The sequence below is a fragment of the Giraffa tippelskirchi genome, chromosome X, assembly GCF_054371585.1.
Source record: "Giraffa tippelskirchi isolate mGirTip1 chromosome X, T2T-mGirTip1v1.2.pri, whole genome shotgun sequence".
NCBI classification, from domain to species: Eukaryota; Metazoa; Chordata; class Mammalia; order Artiodactyla; family Giraffidae; genus Giraffa; species Giraffa tippelskirchi.
Window position 1 is genome coordinate 1406020 of NC_137289.1, and position 20587 is coordinate 1426606.

The window sequence follows — 20587 nt, forward strand, 5'->3', positions numbered from 1 at the left end:
AACCAAAAACTGGAAAACTTCTAGAGGGAAATGAATCTCCTGATACATGCTGAGGACACTCAGCCATTCTGCAGTGTGGCGGATGTGGGGTGCACTCCCAGAGGCCCCCACCCCACCTCAGGCTTTTACTCTCCCTCCTTCTGTGAAGGTTGGATGCCAAGGCTCTCTAAGAATTGCCCAAAACCACAAAATCTGCCTTCCCCAAGATTGCCCCTAGTACACATCCCATTACTAGTTGCTAATGTGGAGTACAAAGGTCCAGCCCCTTGCATCAACTGGCTCAATCCATTCCCTAGTGGATGAGTTTCCTACGGATGTGGCAATAAATAATCACAAACCAGGTGGCTTAAAACAAGAGGAATTTATTCTCATGGCTCTTGAGGTCAGAAGCCCCAAATCAAGGTGCCAGCAGGGCGGTTCTCCCTCCAAAGGCTCCAGGGGTAGAAACTTCCTTGCCTCTTTCATTTTGTGGGGCTCCAGCATCCCTTGGCTTGTGGTCACATCCCTCCAGTCTCTGCGTTTGTCTTCATGTGGCTTCTCTTCTGTGTGTGTCTCTCTCTCCTCTTCTGTCTCTTATAAGGGGACGCTTGTCATTGGATTTAGGGCCCACCTGAATCATCCAGGACTTCCCTGGTGGCTCAGAGGTTAAAGCATCTGCCTCCGATGCGGGAAACCCGGGTTCGATCCCTGGGTTGGGAAGATCCCCTGGAGAAGGAAATGGCAACCCACTCCAGTATTCTTGCCTGGAGAATCCCATGGACGGAGAAGCCTGGTAGGCTACAGTCCATGGGGTCGCAAAGAGTCGGACACGACTGAGCAACTTCACTTCACTTCACTGAATCATCCAGAATGATCTCATGTTGAGATTCTTAATTTCATCACATCTGCAAGGACCCATTTCCTGGAAAACTCACATTCACAGGTTCTGGAAGTTAGGGCGTGCACATATCCTTTAAGGGGATACCGTTCACCCCATTATACCTCTAAAGCCCAGGTCCAGGCTTATCTAGCCAGACTCCTGGTGAGAAGACAAGAATGGGCATCAGAACCTGCAACCAGGGGCCACAGGGGACCTCCGTGCCTCTGATCCAGGGACGGGACCCTGAAGCTATGCTGCATTTGGCCTCCTGAGAACCCTGCTCCCCGAGGCCAGAAGCACCCTGAGTGGGGGTGTCCCAGCTTTCCTCCTAAGCCAAGGTCAGGCAGCTGCTGTCCTGGGAGCATCAGCATGGGGAGGGCTTCTCACCGCAGGCCTGTGCTCTGCTTGTGGAAGGAAGGGTCCCCACCTCATGCTTAATTCCCAACAACCAGGGCCGGGAGGGACAGAACACACAGTCCTGGTGGTTTTCGTTGTGGATTTTCTTCCACAGCCTTTTTCCTATTCTTAACTTTGGAGGAACTCATCATGACCAAGGGCAGGCATGTGCATTCAGCCCTGGATTCCAACCCCAGTCCTGTGGGAAAATGCAGATTCCAAGGCCCTGGAGGGACCCGGGGAAAGACCAATGCACACAGTAGCTCTTCACTACTCCTCCGTCTCTCTGCCCACTGGTCTCCCCAAATCCCCTCTCACTGCCCCCCACTTTCTTAGCTTCACCCTTCTGCCTCAAATGGGCTGGTCCCTTACTGGGGTGCCGTGGCTGAGCTACTTGGTGCTGACTGCCTCCCCACCCAGGGATCCTGTGAGCCCCAGATGGATGGACTGATGGACGGATGGACAGACGGACAAAAAGTAAAGCCCCGCAGTCTTGTGATGTGGGAGGTGCGCGGCTAACACTGCCCTCCCCTGCACCCTGGGGGATGGTCTTGGACTGGCTGCGACCCCCAAGGTCTCTAAGCAGCCCAAACTAAAAGCGGAAGTGCCCCGAGGGATGCAGTGAGCCAAGCTAGACCCCCCGCGGGGCGCGCCAAAGGCGGATGCTGGGCCGGGCCTCCCTCCTGCTGGGTCGCGCATGCTCCATGCCCCCCCCCACCACGCCCCATCCCACGCTGCCGCCGCCCCGGCCCTGCTATTGCCCCGGCCCCGGCTCGTTGGCGCTGAACAGACGGCCACGGAGGACGCGCCTCCCGCACGGCACCGAGGGGTAAAGTCGAGCCGCCACCAGGAGCCCCGTCGCCCCCTGGGGGTGGTTCCCTCGAGGGCTTCTCAGAGGTGGTGGCCTTGGCCTCAGGCTTTCTCCAAGGCGGGGACGGGGGCGCAGGGGGGGGAGGGGGGAAGACGGAAGGATGGCTCAGAAGCCCACGAGCCATGTCTCGGCAGGTGCTTAGGGACGCCCTGGGAGGGCGAGCGCGGAGAGCTGCCGACCAGCCCTCGGGGCTTCCCTCCCCCTTCCTCGCACCGGGGAGAGTCAGCAGGTGTTTCTCGGTTTCTCTCCTCCGACTGCGGTTCGCCGCTGACTCTAGGGCTGCCCAGAGAGCGTCGTGACGCGGGTAAGTTTGGATTTTGCGCCTCTGCGTGAGGTCGCGGCACTCCCGCCCAGGGACACCCAGCCAACCGTCCGCGAGCATGAGCACCCCGAGGGTCCCCGGACGGGCCCACTGCGGCTCTCGGGGGGTGGGGCGTTGTGTCCCTGGGTGGTGAGGGATGTTGGCGGGCCGAGCACGCCGGGAGAAGGTGCAAGAAGAGGAAGCCAGGGGCCGAGCGGCAAAGCGTGCTGGACTCCGGGCAGAGGTAGCGGTGCCAGCCCTCCGGCCCCCAGACAGCGGCCAAGCACTCCCGGGGGCCAGGCTGCAACGGGCACTGCAGATCCAGCCTTGGGGAACAAAACCCGCAAAGCCCTGCTGGGGGCGGGATTAGGGGGGAGGGGTCCGATTCTAGTGGCCAGAAACGGGCAAAAAACAGTCAACGTTTGGAATTAAGAGTCACAGAGTCAATGTATGGCCAAAACCACTACAATACTGCAAAGTATTTAGCTTCCAATTAAAATTAATTAATTAATTAATTAATTAAAAACAAACAAATAGAATCACAGAGTATGTTAACCAGTGCTAAGTGCTGCGGGGCAGAAATAGAGAAAAGAGGTCGGGTGTGGGTTTAAGCAGTGTGGTTAGAAGGCAACCTTTTGGAAAAACTTAACGGAGGTGAAAGAGTGTTGTGGCCAGAGGCAGCAGCCAGTGCAAAGGCAGGAGCCACTCTGGGCCAGTGTGGAGCAGAAGAGGGCAAGGTCAGGAAGCTCCACATGAGTGAGATGGGCACCCCATGAAGGGCTGGGAGCAGGTGGCATCTCTCTGTTCCCCACGCCCCCACACAAAGAGCAGAGCCTGGAGACCCGGGTTGCGAGGTTGCTCCCAGAGGCCTTTGCTGGCACGGGGCAACTCTCGGACTGGACCTCAATCCTTTCTCCCGGGTGGCTGGCAGGTGACACGGGTCTCTGGGAAGGCTGCCTGGCACTGAGCGGAGGCACTTGGGGTCTTGAGTTACCAAAGCCCAGAGGAAGTTCCAGCAGAAGGCGGCTGACCCTAGTGGCCCCACGCGTCCCTCTCGGTGGACGACAAAGCCCCAATTTCCTGACCCGCCCTCAGTGGGACTGCTGCATGCTTTCCCTGTTGTTTTTCTGTTTTCTTTTTCTGGGGAAATAGCCCCATCTCGTGGTCTTCAGAAGACATCAGTACTGAAGCCCACTGGATGCCTCTCCCTCTGGGGCCCACGTTTCCACCTCTCTCCATCCAGCTGCCCCCAGCCAGGCTCAGCCAGCAATGGGGAGTCTGCCTCCCCTCTGTGGGGTGGACCAACCTGGAAGGGGCTACTGGGTTCCCCAGACTCCTGGGGCCTTCCCAGCTCCTTGCCCCAAGTGCTGCTATCTGAGGGGCCCTCACCTGCGTGCCAGGTGTCCTATCTCAGGGAAACCCAAGCCACGGGGCCTAGAATCATCCTTCAGCTTCTCCCCCACTCTGGAGACCCACCAAGGCCAAAGTGTCTTGGGAGAAGCCGCCCTCCAGTTTTGCAAGCTCCTTCCATATCTTTCTTTTCATTCCTGCTTGAGAAGGTCGCACTGTTCCTACCCGGGGCTTTTAGGGCATTAGGGTCTGTGAAAAGGACTTTCTGTAGCTCAAACAGTAAAGAATCTTCCTGCGATGCAGGAGAACTGGGTTCAATCCCTGGGTCGGGAAGATCCTCTGGAGAAGGGAATGGCAATCCACTCCAGTGTTCTTGCCTGGAGAATTCCATGGACAGAGGAGCCTGGTGGGCTATAGTTCATGGGGTCGCAGAGTTGGACACGACTGAGCTACTAACACACACACACGCACACAAAGGGTCTGTGAGCACAGGGCTTGTCAAGTTTCTTTCTAGGATTTGAAACTATGCTGCCTGTGGGGTGCTAGGTCCCAAAGATAGACACTGCTGTGTGTAACCAGATTGCTGGCTGGCACCTCTGATGCACCTTGTGGTACTGAACTTGAGCGTCGGTCTCCATCCACCAGTGAACTCTGCCTGTGACATGTTTCTCTTGGGTGGTCACAGTTCAAGTTTCTTCTCTCTCGGAGGCTTGCAGCACAGCATGGGATACGGGATTAGAGAAAACACCTCTTCCTTTCAGTTTCTCGGTGTTTTTCAAAATGGATGGTGACCTGGCAGTACAGTCATGATAGAGAAAAAAATAAGCTTGTGATGAGTTTGAAAACAATTTGACACTAGTCTGAAAACCCTTGCTAATATCAGTATTACACACTTACACACACACCTTTAGCTTTTGCAGGCCTCTTGGTGAATGATGGTGGTTTCCCAGTGAGCATGGGTAAAAGAGGGTAAAAGAGGATCCCTTGACAGTGACATTAAGTATATTGGCAACACTGTGCAACCGTCACCAGTAGCGACTTCCAAACACTTTGATCACCCCGAAAAGAAACTCCATCCTCATGAAGCAGTCACCCCACCCCACCCAATCCCAGCCCCTGGCTCTCTGACTCCCTTGATCTACCTGTGACTCTCTGGATATGTCATATGTTTTATAAGATTTAAAGATTTTTAATAGTGAGCTACAGAACAGTGACACTCTGGAGAGATGACAGGCAGAAGAAGGGGTGAGTGCCATGGGAAGGTGCACCTGATAGGGGTAGCTAGTGTCCACAAAGTCCCTAGGCAGTGGCTAGTTTGAATCGTTTCTCAGGCTCCAGGACACAGGGGCTGCCCTAGCTGTCTGGTACCTGGCCCCAGAGTGTGAGACCTCAATAAGTGGGACTTGGGCCATGGGTTTAGTGGCCCAGGAGAGGGGCCCTGATATGGGAGGTCAGTGGGGTGGGAGCTTAGCAAACTGCCTGAGAAGGCGAAAGGGAAAGAGTTTTTCTTTTTTTCCAAAATATTTATTTTAAATATTTTTAAATTTAATTTATTTATTTTAATTGGAGGAAAAGAGTTTTTAGTCATAATCTCAAAGCTCAATCGAGAAAGCTCTTGTGAAATCTTATCTTGCATCATATAAATAGAATCATGCAGTAGTTGTTGTTGTTGTTCAGTTGCTCAGTCGTGTCCAACTCTGCGACCCCATCGACTGCAGCACACCAGGCTTCCCTGCCTTTTACCATCTCCTGGAGTTTCCTCAAACTCATGTCCATTGAGTCGGTGATGCCATCCAACCACCTGTTGCCCCCTTCTCCTCTTGCCCTCAATCTTTCCCAGCATCAGGGTCTATCCCAGTATGTCAGCTCTTTGCATCAAGTGGCCAAAATATTGGAGCTTCAACTTCAGCATCAGTCCTTCCAGTGAATATTCAGGGTTGATCATGCAGTATGTGGCCTTTTGTGTCTGTGGCTGGTTTTTTTCACTTAGCATCATGACACCAGGTTCACCCACTTGGTAGCGAGGATCAGTATTTCATTCCCCTTTGCGGCCAAATAATGTTCCATCTGTGTCTAGACCACAGTTGGTTTTCCACTCTTCTTTTGATAGACACTTGGGTTGTTTCCACCTTTTGGAGATTATGAATTGTTCTGCACTTAATTCACATGGGTGGACAAGTCTTTTTTTTTTTTTTTCTTTTGGTGGACAAGTTTTTGTGAAAACACGTTTTCGATTCTTTTGAGCATGTACTCAGGAATGGAACTACTGGGCCTGATGATAACTATGTTTACTTAATGAGGAACTACCAGACTGTTTTCCCTTTTAACTTTGAACACTGTCAAGCAAATGGACAAGTAAAATAGTCTAACCAAGCCCAGTACCCAACTCCCAGGGTTAACAGTGGCCTCTAGCTTGCCTTATGTGCTTGTTTCCCTCCCTCCCTATCTCTTCCTCCCTCTCCCTCTTTCCTTCTCTCTTTCGTTTTCATTAAAATACTTGAAAGTCACTTCACAAGCCCTGTTCTCCCCAAATGGTTCACAGTGCATCTCTTGAGAAAGACATTTTCTTCCCTGACCCGGGGGCCACGATTCACTCACCATGTGGGCAGCAGTCGCCCCACCCTCACCCCCCACTCCCCCTTTGATTCCTCTTTTGTTCATGCTAGCATGTCATCGGAGACTCCCACTGCACTTGGCTGTTGGCCACTTAACTCTTTTTTCATCCAGAACAATCTCCCTCCCCAGCCTCCTCTTTCCCCTGTGACACTGATTTGCAGAGGAAACCAAAAAAGAGCCCACCTTCTGGATCAGCGCTGGCTGTTCCATTTAACCAGTCCCTCTGTCCCCAAGGTCCTCTGTAAACCAGAGGCTGAGTCCCAAGGCGGCATAGAATCAGGTCAAGCTTTGGCAGGAGCCCTACTGAGCACTTCCGCCGAGGGAGTAGACATCTCACCTCTGGGGGACACCTCAGCTCTGTCCCACCATTAGGTTCAGTTCGTCTGTTGTGACCAGCAGTGAGTAAGGAAGACATTCTGACATCATGTGGCCAGTAGCCATCAGCATTTCACCTCATGGTTTTGTTGCAGGAAGGGGGACCCCTTCCAGAGCCCAAGAGTGGGCTCTTGTCTGACACTCAGAAATGAATTGTCCAAGGAGACACGCGTCCTGAGACTTTACTGAGACTTTACTGAGAAGGGTCACCCAGGCAGAGAGCAGTAGGGTAAGGGAACCCAGGAGAACTGCTCGGCCATGTGGCCTGCAGTCTCAAGTTTTATGGGTGGGATTAGCTTCCGGGTTGTCTTTGGCCAGTCATTCTCAGGGCCCTTCCTGGTGGCACATGCATTGCTCAGCCAAAATGGATTCCTGCAAAGAGAATCCTGCAACATGTGACATCTCCTTTTGGCCTTTCCCGAACTCTTCTGGTTGGTGGTGGCTTCTTGGTTCCGTATTCCTTACCAGGACCTCTTGTCATAAAATAACTCACACAAATGGTTACTATGGTGCCTAAGATTTTTATCCTGTTTTTCCAATTTCTGCCATTTTTTTCCTTGAAGTTAGCTCTAGTTCCAGCTCTTCTTACTGCTCCTTTGAAGGTACTGTATCTCCTCCTTACTCTTTCTCCCCCAGGCTGGTTGTAAAGTTTTCTCTTTTCCTTTGGTTTTCATCAGTGGAACTATGTTGTGCCTTCGTATAATTTTTCTCTTTTTAATTTCTCTTGCTTGAAATTCTTAGAGATTCTTAAGTCTGTTGGTTAATACCTTCCTCTTATATTTAGAAAATCTTGTAAACGTTTGTTCAGATCTGTTCTCTTCATAGATCTTCAGTTATAGTGTTTTGTATGTCTCTTATTGGTCTTTTTTGTTTTTTAATGTCTGGGCTTTTATTTATGATATTTTTTATCGACATGTCATCCAATTCAAAATTCTGACTTTTGTGTTAATCTCCTGTTGGTGGTGGTTTAGTTGCTAAGTCGTGTCCGATTCTTTGCGACCACATGGTCTGTAGCCCGCCAGGCTTCTCTGTCCATAGGATTCTCCAGGCAAGAATACTGGAGGGGGTTGCCATTTCCTTCTCCAGGGGATCTTCCCAACCCAGGGATCGAACCCTGGTCTCTTGCATTGCATGCAGATTCTTTACTGACTGTGCTATGAGGGAAGCCCTATCTCCTGGTAACACCATTTATTGAGCCCACTTTAGACGTTTCAGTTAAAGATTATCCTTTTGATTCTTTTCTGATACGGATATTAATTGTCTAGGGAAATATGCCATCTTTTCATGTATTTCTTCCATCTTTTCCACTATTTTCTTGAACATATTAATTATATTTTAATGTCTTAGTTTGTTAACTCAAATATGTAGATTGCTTATTTGGTTCTGTTTTGTGTTGTTCTTCTTTTTGAGGTTTGTTCTTATGGTCCTATTTCATGGTAACATAGTTATTTTTAGTTAAACGCTAGAAATGTAAATAATCCTGCAGTATTTACAATTAAATATTAATTTAATTCATGTTTTAGAATCTTTAAAATTATAGATACTCCTGAAGATTATATCTTCACCTGGAAAAGTTTCACCCTTTCTTCGCTAGGTTGATCAAGTGGGAGTTGGACCCCTTAATTCAGGCAGGTACTGAATGGAGTGCAGGTTGGGTATTTGTTTTAGTAGGGTATCAGCTGCCTTTGATTATTTCTTGGCTTTCATCTGAAAACCTAGTTTGTTCACCAGACTTCTTCCCTTAATGGCTCCTTAACTCTTAAGTTTTGTATCATCAGTTCCCTGAGCTCTGCTTTTCAGACTTTCAGTTTAGTTTTTTGGCCTTTTTAGCTTCAGAAGTTCATACACACCATGAGAGGAAAAGACAACCATATGCTTAAGACCTCTCATGTCTCTGATTTTGTTACTACAGCCTCCTCAGACTGCTTTAAACTTCTGCTCAGGACAAAGTGTAATTCTCAGCCTGTTCCCTGTGCCTCAAGCTGTCCAAGAAAAGAGCATTACATTAATTCTCCATGGTTATCTCCTGAACTTTAGTCCCTCTTGTTCTCACTGCTTGGGCAACTCTTAGGTGCCTTCTAAGAGATGATTTTGTATTCATCTGGCTTTGCCAGTCTTGGGAGGAATTATTGGTTTGTTATAAGCTTTTTGTCCCAGTTTGGATGTTAGTTACATAGCTACTTGCAAGTGATTTAGTATTAATTTTGCTCTAGTCACTGATAGTTGATAGTGTTTCTTTAAAATAAAAATGTACTCTTTTAATTGGTGCAAGGACATTTCAAGTTGACTTTTTTTGTCACTTGTCAAGATATTTTTCCCCCATTATTCTACTATTTCTGCTTCCCTGGTGGCTCAGACGGTAAAGAATCTACCAGCAATGCAGGAGATCCAGGTTCGATCCCTAGGTTGGGAAGATCCCCTGGAGGAGGGCATGGTAACCCACTCCAGTATTCTTGTGTGGCGAGTCCGCATGGATGGAGGAGCCTGGCAGGCTACAGTCCATGGGGGTTGCAGAGAATGGGACACGACTGAGTGACTAAGCACAGCACATTGTTAACTGACAGCTCGTTGTGGGTGATAAGGAAATTTGGGGCGATGTAAATTGCTCCAGGGAACCTGTCCCCTTGCCCTCTCTCTTGGGACACAAACAGGCTGTGACACTCACTCCTCCCCACACCGCCCAGCTGGGGCCCAGCTTCAGGCTGGGTATGGGCCATGCCTTTGGCCTGCTACTCTCTTTGCTCACCCTAAGTCCACAGCTCTCAGCCTGTGTCCTCAGAAAGCACCCTCTCTCCCAGCATTGGGGGGGGGCCCTCCATCATGCATTCCACCAGCATGGTCTTTCTCTTTCTCTGAGAGCAAGTCTGTTTACAAGTGAAAGTGACATGTATTTGGAGTTTTTCTTTAAGAACCCTGAGCTCAATCTCCTTCTGCGGGGCTTCCCTGGTGGCTCAGTGGTAAAGAATGCGCCTGCCAATGCAGGAAACATGGGTTCAATCCCTGGAATGGGAAGAACCCACATACTGCAGAGCCACTGAGCCTATACACCACAACTACTGAGCCTGTGCTCTAGAGGCCAGGAGCTGCAACTACTGGGGCCACATGCTGCAACTACCAAAGAGAAGCCACTTCAGTGAGAAGCCCATGCACCACAACTGGAGAGTAGTCGCTACTCTCTGCAACTAGAGAAAAGCCCATGCAGCAACAGAGACCCAGCACAGCCAAAAATAAATAAAATTGTGTGTGTGTGTGTGTGTGTGTGTGTGTGTGTGTGTGTCCCTGGTGGCTCAGACAGTAAAGAATCTGCTTGCAATGCAGGAGACTTGGGTTCGATCCCTGGGTCAGGAAGATCCCCTGGAGAAGGGAATGGCAACCCACTCCAGTATTATTGCCTAGAGGATTCTATGGACACAGGAGCCTGGTGGGCTACAGTCCATGGGGTTGCAACTAGAGAAAAGCCCATGCAGCAGCAAAGACCCAGAGAAGCCAAAAATAAATGAAATTATATATATATACATATACATACATATGTGTATATAAAGAGCCCTGACCTCAGGGGCAAAGGAGCAGCAGTGGAGCTTCCAGGGATAGCTTGAAAGTCAGGACTGAGGGGCTAGTCATGTGGGAGGAGGGCTGAGAGAAGAAGGAAGTGAGAAAAAGGAAAGAAGAAAGACACTTCCTTCACAGTCTGGCAGCCTGGCTAGGTGGGCCCAGCATGAGGAGAGACGGAATCCTTGTCTCCTGAGGAGAGGGGACAGAAGCTCAGCTTTGGAAAGTGTTATGGGTTGAATTTTGTTAGCAGCTCTGATTGGGGCCTTATCTGGACAAGGTCACACAGTGCATAGGCTCAGCTCACACCAGTCTCTCTCCACACCCTTAGTGTCCCTGTGCCCCCAAGATGGAGACCACGCTCCTGACAGCCAGACCCGAGGTGAGTGGGGCTCCTTGATTGTGGGCAGCCCCTCGGCCCGGCATCCCCCTGTCAGCCTCCATCTGTTGCATTTTCCTGTCCCATTGTCATAGCTCTTGGTGAGCTCTCTGGGCCCCACCACCACCCATGTTTTTTGTTGCTGCCAGCTCATCCTGGGGCCCATGGGGGTGAATTCCCCTGAAACCACAGCGATTTCTTGTTTTAGGTGCCAATATCTTTTGAAGACATTGCCATTAAGTTCACCGAGGAAGAATGGAATCTTATGGATCACAGACAGAGGAAGCTGTACAAGCAAGTGATGCTAGAGAATTACCAAAATTTGGTGTCACTGGGTAAGGATCCTGCACACAGTCAGGCCCCCACCCTGTCTCAAAACTCAGTTTATTTCTGAGTTCCTTTTCTTTTTGGTTACTATGATTACAAGAATAAATGCATTTCCCCATCAGGTCAGTAATCCACTGATGCCCAGCTTTTACCTCAAAGGCAGTTTTTCCTAAATGATTTTAGGCCTGTAGGTATTTTGATGTACAATAAGGGGTTAACTAAACCTCATCTACTCAAAAGATAAGTGCAAATTATCCTTGAATATTTATATGCATTAATTTATACTTATTTTTACCAAAGTTTCCTTTTATGTACATTTCATATTATAGAGTTTAGAAGCATCTACTCCTTGCATCAAGCCATATAGAGCCCAGGGCATAGAGGCCCAGGACTTGGTTTTCCAGTCTGGAGAAATCTGGGAAGAGCTGGCACAGGCTCCTCCACTGTGCCCTCCTTGGTTGTTTCTGCCCCTCACCAGGCAGTGAGGTTTGGTGTAAGGAACAGAGACATCTGCTCTCTTACATGGTAAAACAGGCAGCCTTTCAGTTCTGTTCACTTCTTGATACTCCCTGCAGCTTTGCTCCAGCGCTCTATTTGTCCTTCAGTGTCTCTACACTAGCTCCCCATTTCCCACAAGGCTGCCCATCTTGCAGGCCAAATAATAACATGGTTATCTTCTTGGCTCAAATCACCACCTATTTAAGACTTCATATATCCCAAGCCTCTTCATACACTCAGAGCTCTTTGCCCCTAGAGTGACTGTGCCTTTTCTCAGGACCTTCCCAGTGACACTTTCTAGAAAGTTCTTCATTCTCTGGTCCTGAAGATACTAATGGTGCACTGAGTCCAGGAGTAATTAACCTGCTTCCTCTCCATGGACAGGAGTTTCATCTTCCAAGCCTCAGCTGATCATCCAGCTAGAGCAAGGAGAGAACCCGTGGATAGAAGATGTCCACAGGATGAATATCACCACAGGGATGCAGGCAGGTGAGTGAGGGGAGCTCTACTGGCTTGCCTGAGCCTTTGGCGAAGAGCAGCAGTTGATGGAGGGTGGCATGGTCACTTTGGGTTGGATATTCTCTTTGGTGGCAGTTTAAAATCTGCCATGGAATCCTCTTTCTCATGACAGCTCTTCTATTTCTAGCTCACTGCTATCTCCTCCCCTCTTGCCTTCCTGTCTGCTGATGGTCATCTTGCTTTCTCTCCCATGTTCTCAACTCCTGATTCAGCTCTTCTCAGCCTTGGAGTGAGGGTGAGGGTAAAGAACAAAACTAAATTGAGACCCAGGGAGGTAGTGACGCTGGTTGGTGCTCTCTATGTCTTTCCAGGTGACAGGATGGATAGCAAGCTGACAATTTCAAAGGAGAAAAATTGTCCAAAAGAACTCCCAGGGGCCAATCTTCAGGTTGGCAACATGGGCCAGATAGCCGGGCAGTCAGAGGAAATACTTGAGCACAGACAGAAAGATGCCGGTTGTCCACAGACAAGTTCAAGCAGGGGTGACCCTCCTGGGGAGAAAGGCCAAGGCAGCTCCCCAGGTGAGGGAAGAGAGATGCAGGGAAGCAGCAGTGGAGGTAGGCAGGATTTGGTTGTAACGCAGCCGAGTTTCAAAGACACAGAGAGGCAGTTCGTGTGTCAGCAGTGTGGGAAATCCTTTGCCAGGAACTCCAACCTCGTCAAGCACCGAGTCATCCATAGTGGCGAGAAGCCCTTTAAGTGTGGTGAGTGTGGGAAGCTCTTTCGGCGCAACTTCTCACTCCTGGAGCACCAGCGCGTCCACAGCGGTGAGAAGCCCTATGCATGTGGCGAGTGTGGAAAGAGTTTCACACGTGGTTCCAACCTCATCAAGCACCAGATCATCCACACTGGTGAGAAGCCCTATGAATGTGGTGAGTGTGGGAAACGCTTTGGGCGCAACTTCACTCTAATGGAGCACCAGCGCATCCACAGCGGCGAGCGGCCCTACTCCTGTGATGTGTGCGGTAGGGCCTTCAGCAGGATCTCCAACCTCACTGAGCACCAACGCACGCACAGCAGTGAGAAGCCCTACACGTGCAGCCAGTGCCCAAAAGCCTTCAAGGGCATCTCCCAGCTCATTCACCACCAGCGTGTCCACAGGGGAGAGAAGCCATTCGTGTGCAAGGAGTGTGGAAAGGCCTTCCGGGGGCGCTCAGGCCTCAGCCAGCACCGCCAGGTGCACACCGGTGAGAAACCCTTTGAGTGCAGTGAGTGTGGCAAGACCTTCAGCCGGCGATCCAACCTCTTCAATCACCAGATAGTGCACACTGAAAAGAGACCCTACAAGTGTCAAGAGTGCGGGAAGGCGTTCCGCCACTGCTCCGCCTTCCTGCAGCACTGGCGCACCCACAGCCTCCCACAGCCCTGCGCCTGCGGCCACTGTGATGAGTGCAACCAGGCCTCCAAGGAGAAACCACAGCCTGACCAGCAGCCGAGAATTCACCAGACCCTCTTGGAGAGGAACAGCTCAGAGATGGAACCAGCCTGCCTGGGCCTCCAAAGAGCCACTACGGAGTCCCGCCCGGAGAATGAGAATCACCTTCAAGACTCCAGCTGTGCCACTGCCCCCAGCGCCACCATCTGACTGGGTGCTCTGCAGGAGGGCTGGCTTTAACATGAGCCCTCCTAGTCCCCCTCCCTTCCCTCGTTGATGATGCAGTTGCAGCCTAGAGACGACACCGCATACCGGCCCCTTCGCACATTTGTATTCCTCACTGGAGCAGCTGGAAGTGCTCTTGCCCCTCGTGCCTGGGGCCTGTGTGCTGTGGGTGGGAGGGAGCAAGTGCCTTGAGTTAAGCAGTGACCCATATCATCTCATGGGGGCCTTCACTTCACCCCAAGACTTGTTAGTGGTTTCAGGTAGAAGACACGAAGAGCACTTTAATCCTTTAAAAGCTTGGTAGTGGGAGGGACTTGACAGCATTCAAAATTGTGGGCTCCACATTGAGGCTGTGGCTGGACTGTGACATCACCTAAAATTCATCAGAAATGGTGTGAGAAACGACTCAGGGACTGCAACAGTGAACTGCTTGTGCCCACTTTGTGTGCCCACATGTCAGCCCACGGAGAGTGGCGTCTCCCCAGGGGGTAAGGCACAGGACACCCTGCTTTTGTGCTGAGCAGTGGCCCATACTTTTTCCACGCCATTTGACTTTGTGCCTGAAAGCCACAGCCTCCTACAAGTGCTGCCAGCTGCTTCCAGGAGGGGCAGCACCCAGGACCCATCTTTTTGGAGCTCAGGGGATTTGGGGGGATGGCTTCCCTGGGCCCTTCGAAGAGGATGAGGCCTGGGGACTCTTGGCTTCCCCTCCTAGAGAGAGGAGCCCTTGGGCTCAGGTCCCTCCCAGATGCCACCAGCTGCCCTGCTGCCTTTCGTCTCCTATCCGTACCCCGGCTCACCCCACCCACTGCCTTCAGATTCGGCCTGCAAAGGCTGGGCTGGCCTGTCTGCTCTTCCTCCCCACCCTCAGTGCCTAAAGCATCCAACTTAGCTTCTACCCCTGAAACAGCAGCCCCTCATGCCTGGTGCTGATCAGGAGGAAAGCAGGCTGAGTTAGGAATTTGCACAGAGCAAGCCCAGTAATGGCTCTCGCTTTCACATGATGTTTGTTACAATATTAGAGGTCCAGTTGCTTTCAATGTTTCTGCGTTCAGGTGTAATGTAAGTCATAGTAGAAATTTTTGCTATAGGGGAGTGTCAGGGAATCGCCCCTTAAATAAGAATCCTTCCAACCGTCTCAGAAGACCTCAGGAAGGAGAAAGGGGCCTACCTCAGGCCTGACAGCCAGTTAGCTTGCTGGCAAGCCTGGCCAGTCTTCTTACTCCCTCCCCTATCCCTGCAGAGACAGGGTGAAGCCTTCAAATGGCACTTTACTGCAGGCCACCCCCTGCCCGCCCTACCCACAGAGACACTGCAGGGGAGAGCTCATGCTGCCTGGGGGAAAGCTGCTGGCAGGTCTGGATTGTTCTGCCCACACTGTCCCCAGAGCTGGGACCAGGAGTTCTGCCCCTTGCCTTTCTCAGCCCTGCATCCCGGTTGGCTCGCCACCTGCCAGCCCCCTTCACCACCCGCCACGGGCTTCGGCTCAGTCACATGGGCTGTCAGAGGGCAGGCAGGTGGTGGGTGTGCTGGAGATTTCCCCCGCTGGGCATCTGAGAAGCATGCACTTCCCCTGCCAGAAACCAGGCCTGGAAGTGCAGAGCTCCTTCTGCACATGCTGCTTGGAGCACCCACTGCTTGAACGACTCTGGAAGTGAGAGGCAGAGAAGGAGATAGAGATCAGGTTGTTTCATACAGTTATATGACCGTCACTTGTGCACACTTGTGACTTAGGAAAAGTTCTTTAGTTGTTGTAACTTGCTTTTATTTCAGGCTCTTTTTGCTCTATGTGTCACGTTGTCTTTGAGCCCAGCGTTTAGTAAATATTTGTGAAATGAATCTTGTCCCCTTAGCGCATTGACCTCAGGTTTTAGACCACAGTTGGCTCCAACCTTACCTTTTCGCAGTGGAAAGTATTTGCAGCTTTGGGTTTTCCGCTAGAAAAAGACGTAAAAAGGAGCATTGTGTTTGGACTCTGTGGTGAGGTCACTGGGAAGCATGTTGTTTGTCTGAGGTGCCAGTCTTTCTTAAGGCAGCAGGGCTTCAGGAAGCCCATCCCCACAAAGGGCAAGGGACAGGGGCCTGAGGCCGTGTGCTCGGGCTCTGGTCCCTTTTTTGTTCAGCTGAGGCAACCCAGGATTGGGCCAACAGTTGCTGCATGACAGGCCCGGAGGGAGCATAAATCCATGCACAATGCTATCCATTTCCATCACTCTAGAAAGTGAATGGCTTCGCTCCTATGGGTCAGTAACCAACTTGTAATAAAGAAAAGGTGTATCTCCCCAGTACAGCATCATCCCATTGGTTCCACTGGATAAGCTGACTAGATTTTGAACGTGAGCACCTTTTTTTTTTTTTTTTTTGCCTTGGGACCCACCAAAAGATGACTAGATACTGGGGGTACAGGTGGTGATGCCTGATATTTTGAACAGAAAGTGCACTTGCCTGGAGAGATGCAAGCCAAGATGCCAGGCACGTGTGCTCTGGTCTCAGTGCCCTGAAAGGCTCCAGGGTTTCTAAGTGCTTACCCAGATATGTGACATGTATAAGTGATGCATCTTTGGTTTGGCATTTCTCCACCTCGTCTCACTCCTCTTCGTTAGATTTTCACACCTCTTCATTAGCACATGTAATCAATCGGGTGTGCATCAGGAACTAAACGGGTATCACATGGAATCATCCAGAGAGTGTCCGGAGAGGATGCTTGCAATTTGCCTTCTACCGTGCCTTGAAATCGGGCTCCCCTCTGGCTAGGTGGGGAACTGCGGTTGTGGCCTGCACTTGCTTTCTGACGACGACTGGAGTGTAAAAGCTGAGACTGTTGGGGGATGTCTTGCCTGCTTTTCACCACCTGCCCCCCAACAAAATTCACACTCCACACTTCTGGACTGGGCTTCGGCTCTGGAGACAACCCTGTTGGACGCTGGATCAGCCTGTAGCACATGATTTGCTCTTTCAAACTTGGGACACTTTTCAAGAGCTGTTAAGTGCTGCGGCAGTATCTTCTCATAACTGGTAAACTGTCCCAACTGAATTCTTTGACTTTGGGCGTAACCAAATAAGGAAGGTCTTGGTGTTGGTTTGAAGTAACAGCAGTTTGGTAAAAGGTCTCAGGAAAGGGTGCTGACCTAGATTGGGGGAGGAGGAGCCGAGATAGTGTGTCTGGGTGTGAAGGGAAGGCAGGACCTCTCCAAGCAGAGCTGCCCAGAGACCAAGGGCAGCCGCCCAAGGCCACCGGGACTCCTAGAGAAGGAGGGCAGAGAACCCCATCAGTGACCTGGTGTCTTAGACCTTTTGCTCACATTGCCTGCAAGGCTTGTTCCCCTTTGAGAAGCTGCCTGGTGCTTGAGAAGGGGGCTCTTGCAGGATTCTGTTGCCATTGTTGTTGAATGTCCTTAGTTTCTAACTCTTCACTGGATGGCTTCCCCCTCAATCCTGGGGCTGGTTCTGGCCCATGCTGTGGCAACCTAGGGGAAGCAGGATGCCAAGGCTGGAGGCAGCTCCCCGTGAACAATTCCAGAGGGGCCAGGACCCCCCTTCTGCCATCCCTGCCTCGGTAGGGGGACATAGCGGCTTTCAGCTCAAGATGCCGAGTCTTTGCCTGGTTAGGTAGCAAAGTGCTGTGTGGATGTCAGGGTAGAACTTAGTACCAGGTGAACTCTGAAGATGAGAAGTAGAGATCATGGGATTTCTTGGAGGATGGAGGGCTTTCTGTAGGGCAGACATGGGGTAAAGGGTCATTAGAACCAGAGCATAAACAGTTGGGAGTGTCAGACGAAGAAGTTTGGTCTGTAGCTGGCTCCTGAAGAAGAGCGATTTTTTGTAACATGAGACAATTCTTCTAAGATCAAGGAAGAAAAAAGTTGCAGATGATAACTGCTAGAGTGTGTGAATTTACACATTGAAGACCACCAAGTGTACACTGGAGTCATCTAGACAGTTCTGAAGAATTTTCCATGCAGGAAGGGGCCAAAAGGACAGAGTACTGGAGGAGCAAGGGCAAACAGGAGTGCCCAAAATTGCAAAGCACCCCAGGTGGTGGCTTGCTGCCATTTATTCCCTCAGATCAATTCCCACTTGAACCTGTACTTAGATGGTTTCCTCTTGTGCTAGCCCCAGTGTGTCCATGACATCACAACACAAGGGGCTTCTAGGATTTGAAGGTTGCTGGTTCATCTTTCAAAACCTGCACATATTCAGAGTGTACAATTGGATGAGTTTTGATGTGTATCCACCTGTAAAACCATCACAGCAGTGAAGATGGTGAATGTGTGTCCATTACCCCCAAAAAGTTACCTTGTCTGCCCCAGTGCTCACTCCTTCCTACCCCTTCTTGCCCTTCACCTTCCCACAGCCATTGTTCTTCCTGTCACTGCACATTGGTTTGCCTTTCTAGAATTTTGTGTAATTGAAATGATGCAGCATGCACTCTTCTTGCCTGACCTCTCAGCGTAATGACTTTGAAGTTCATCCAGGTTGTTGTGGGTTTGTAAGTTCATTTTTTAATCACTAAGTACTAGTCTTATTGTCTGAATGGACCAAAATGATTTTGGTACATTCTTGGGTTTTCCAAGTTTTGGCCTTGACAAATAAACCTGCTGTGAAGTTTTGTGTGCAGTTTTTTGCGTGGACAGATGTTTTCCTTTCTCCCACTTATATAGGTAGGAGTGGAATTGCTGGGTCACATAGTAAGTCTATGTTTAACTGTTTGAGGAACTGCCAAAGTGTTTTCCAAAGCAGCTGCACCGTGCTAAACTCCCACCAGCAGTGTGTGTGTGTGTGTGTGGGGGGTGTCAAACTTTGCCCATCATCCCAACACTTGTTTTTGTCCATCTTTGTGATTCCAGCAAATTTGGAAAACTCAGCAGTGGCCACAAGACTGGAAAAGGTCAGTTTTCATTCCAATCCCAAAGAAAGGCAATGCCAAAGAATGCTCAAACTACCACACAATTGCACTCATCCTACAGACTAATTCTCCAAGCCAGGCTTCAGCAATATGTGAACCATGAACTTCCAGATGTTCAACCTGGTTTTAGAAAAGGCAGAAGGAGGGCGGTCCAAAGATGGCAGAGGAATAGGACGGGGAGACGACTTTCTCTCCCACAAATTCATCAAAAGAACATTTAGACGCTGAGCAAATTCCACAAAACAACTTGTGAATGCTGGCAGAGGACATCAGACACACAGAAAGGCAGCTCATAGTCTTAAAAAGGAGGTAGGACAAAATATAAAAGATAAAAAGAGAGACAAAAGAGGTAGGGACGGAGATCCGTCCCGGGAAGGGAGTCTTAGAGAGAAAAGTTTCCAAACACCAGGAAACACTCTCTTCGGCGGGTCTGTGGTGAGCCTTGGAATTGCAAAGAGCAAAATAACCGGGAGGAAAAATAAATAAATAATTAAAACCCGCGGTTTACGTACCTAACAGCAATTTTTAGCAAGCGTGTAGCACAGACGCGGTCATCCCCAACTAGCAAGCGGGGGCTGGGCAGGGAGGGGCGGGCTGCATTGCTTTGGGTTAGTACTGAGCCTGAATGCCCCGCGGGCAATCTGAGGGAACTAGATTGAGACAGCAACCTAGACGGTGGGATAGCTTTCCCGCGAAAAGCCCTAACCTAAGACACCACCAGGCCCGCTCACAGAACAAAGGACTGAGCAGAGTAAACTGGCCATGGACTGGCCCATGCCCCGCAGGAGATGGGCAGGGGAGGGCAGCCAGAGCCAGAAGGGTGGAATCGCGGCCCCAGAGAGGCATCCTATACCAAACTGCAAACAGACCTCGCTGCTAACCAGGACTTCTTGGGACTCTGGAGGGTCGACACCCACCAAGAGGGTCGCAACCAGAGATCAGCTCCCCAGGGGAGAGCATGGCACATCTGGGAAACTGCGCCCATTGTACACCCAGAAAACCGAGCGGCTGGGACGAGGGAAGGGAAAAAGGCGCAGCCCCTGACCGCGCTAGCCAAAAACCTGGTCACCGGAGCTGCTCGGACCTGGAAAGGGCACAAAACCCAGGCTCAACCAAGTCTGTGCCTTTGTGAAGTACCCAGGAACCAGAACCTGAGCGGCTGAGACCTGGGAAGTACAGGCAACCCCAGGGGCCGCTTCAGACAGTTCCCGGCAGTGCAACCTAGAGCCTGGGCAGTGTAGACTGGGAAAGCACACACGCCGTGAGCGGGGCAAACCCAGAGTGGCCGAAACATTGTGAGCACGCCAGTGAGATTTGTTTGCAGTGTTCTTCCCTCCCCACAGCACGACTGAACAAGTGAGACTAAAAACAAAAAACTGACCACCACCGCCCCCCTCGTGTCAGGGCGGAAATTAGACCCTGAAGAGACCAGCAAACAGAAGAAGCTAAAAGAAACAGAGGGAATCGCTTTGGAAGAGACAGATGCAACAGATTAAAACCCTGTAATTAGCACTGACTACATAGGAAGGGGCCTAGAGACCTTGAGAAGTACAAGCTGGACCAAGGAACTATCTAAAAATGAACTGACCCCACACACTCCGTAACAGCTCCAGAGAAAGTCCTAGATATATTTTTACTAGTATCATTTTTTTAAGTTTTAAAAACTTTTAAAATTATTTTTTGTTAATTTTTTAAATTTTATTTTATTTTCTTATTTTATTTTCATTTTTATTTTTAAGTCCCCTATTACTCCTTCAATTTTCATTTTTATAACCTACTATTACCTTGCAAAAAAAAAGACCCTATTTTTATTTTATTTTTTTATTTATTTTTTAAGACATTATTTTTAAAGTAAACTTCATATATATGTATTTTATAATTTTTGTGACTTTGGTGGTTTTTTTAACAATAACACAATAATAGTGGGAGACTTTAATACCCCCACTCACACCTATGGACAGATCAACTAAGCAGAAAATTAACAAGGAAACACAAACTTTAAATGATACTATAGACCAGTTAGACGTAAATGATATGTATA

The 20587-nt window shown here is 50.0% G+C and overlaps 1 protein-coding gene across 7 annotated transcripts; it reads left to right on the plus strand.

Annotated features, from left to right (window-relative positions):
* The first annotated feature begins 1873 nt into the window (after positions 1 to 1873).
* Positions 1874 to 18257, plus strand: ZFP92 (ZFP92 zinc finger protein). 7 transcript variants are annotated; one of them, XR_014075358.1, is made up of 7 exons: positions 1874 to 2084; positions 2261 to 2430; positions 10649 to 10699; positions 10905 to 11031; positions 11906 to 12010; positions 12352 to 17212; positions 17346 to 18257. XR_014075358.1 is itself a non-coding variant. In XM_081563716.1 (6 exons), exons 3-6 carry the CDS (start codon positions 10667 to 10669, stop codon positions 13623 to 13625), a joined length of 1539 nt encoding a protein of 512 aa, XP_081419842.1. In that variant the 5' UTR covers positions 1874 to 2084; positions 2261 to 2430; positions 10649 to 10666; the 3' UTR covers positions 13626 to 18257. The 7 variants fall into 7 exon arrangements, 6 of the variants coding, with proteins under 6 accessions (XP_081419842.1, XP_081419843.1, XP_081419844.1 ...); XM_081563716.1 differs by having other exon boundaries at positions 12352 to 18257; XM_081563717.1 differs by having other exon boundaries at positions 1943 to 2152; positions 12352 to 18257.
* Positions 18258 to 20587: the final 2330 nt, after the last annotated feature.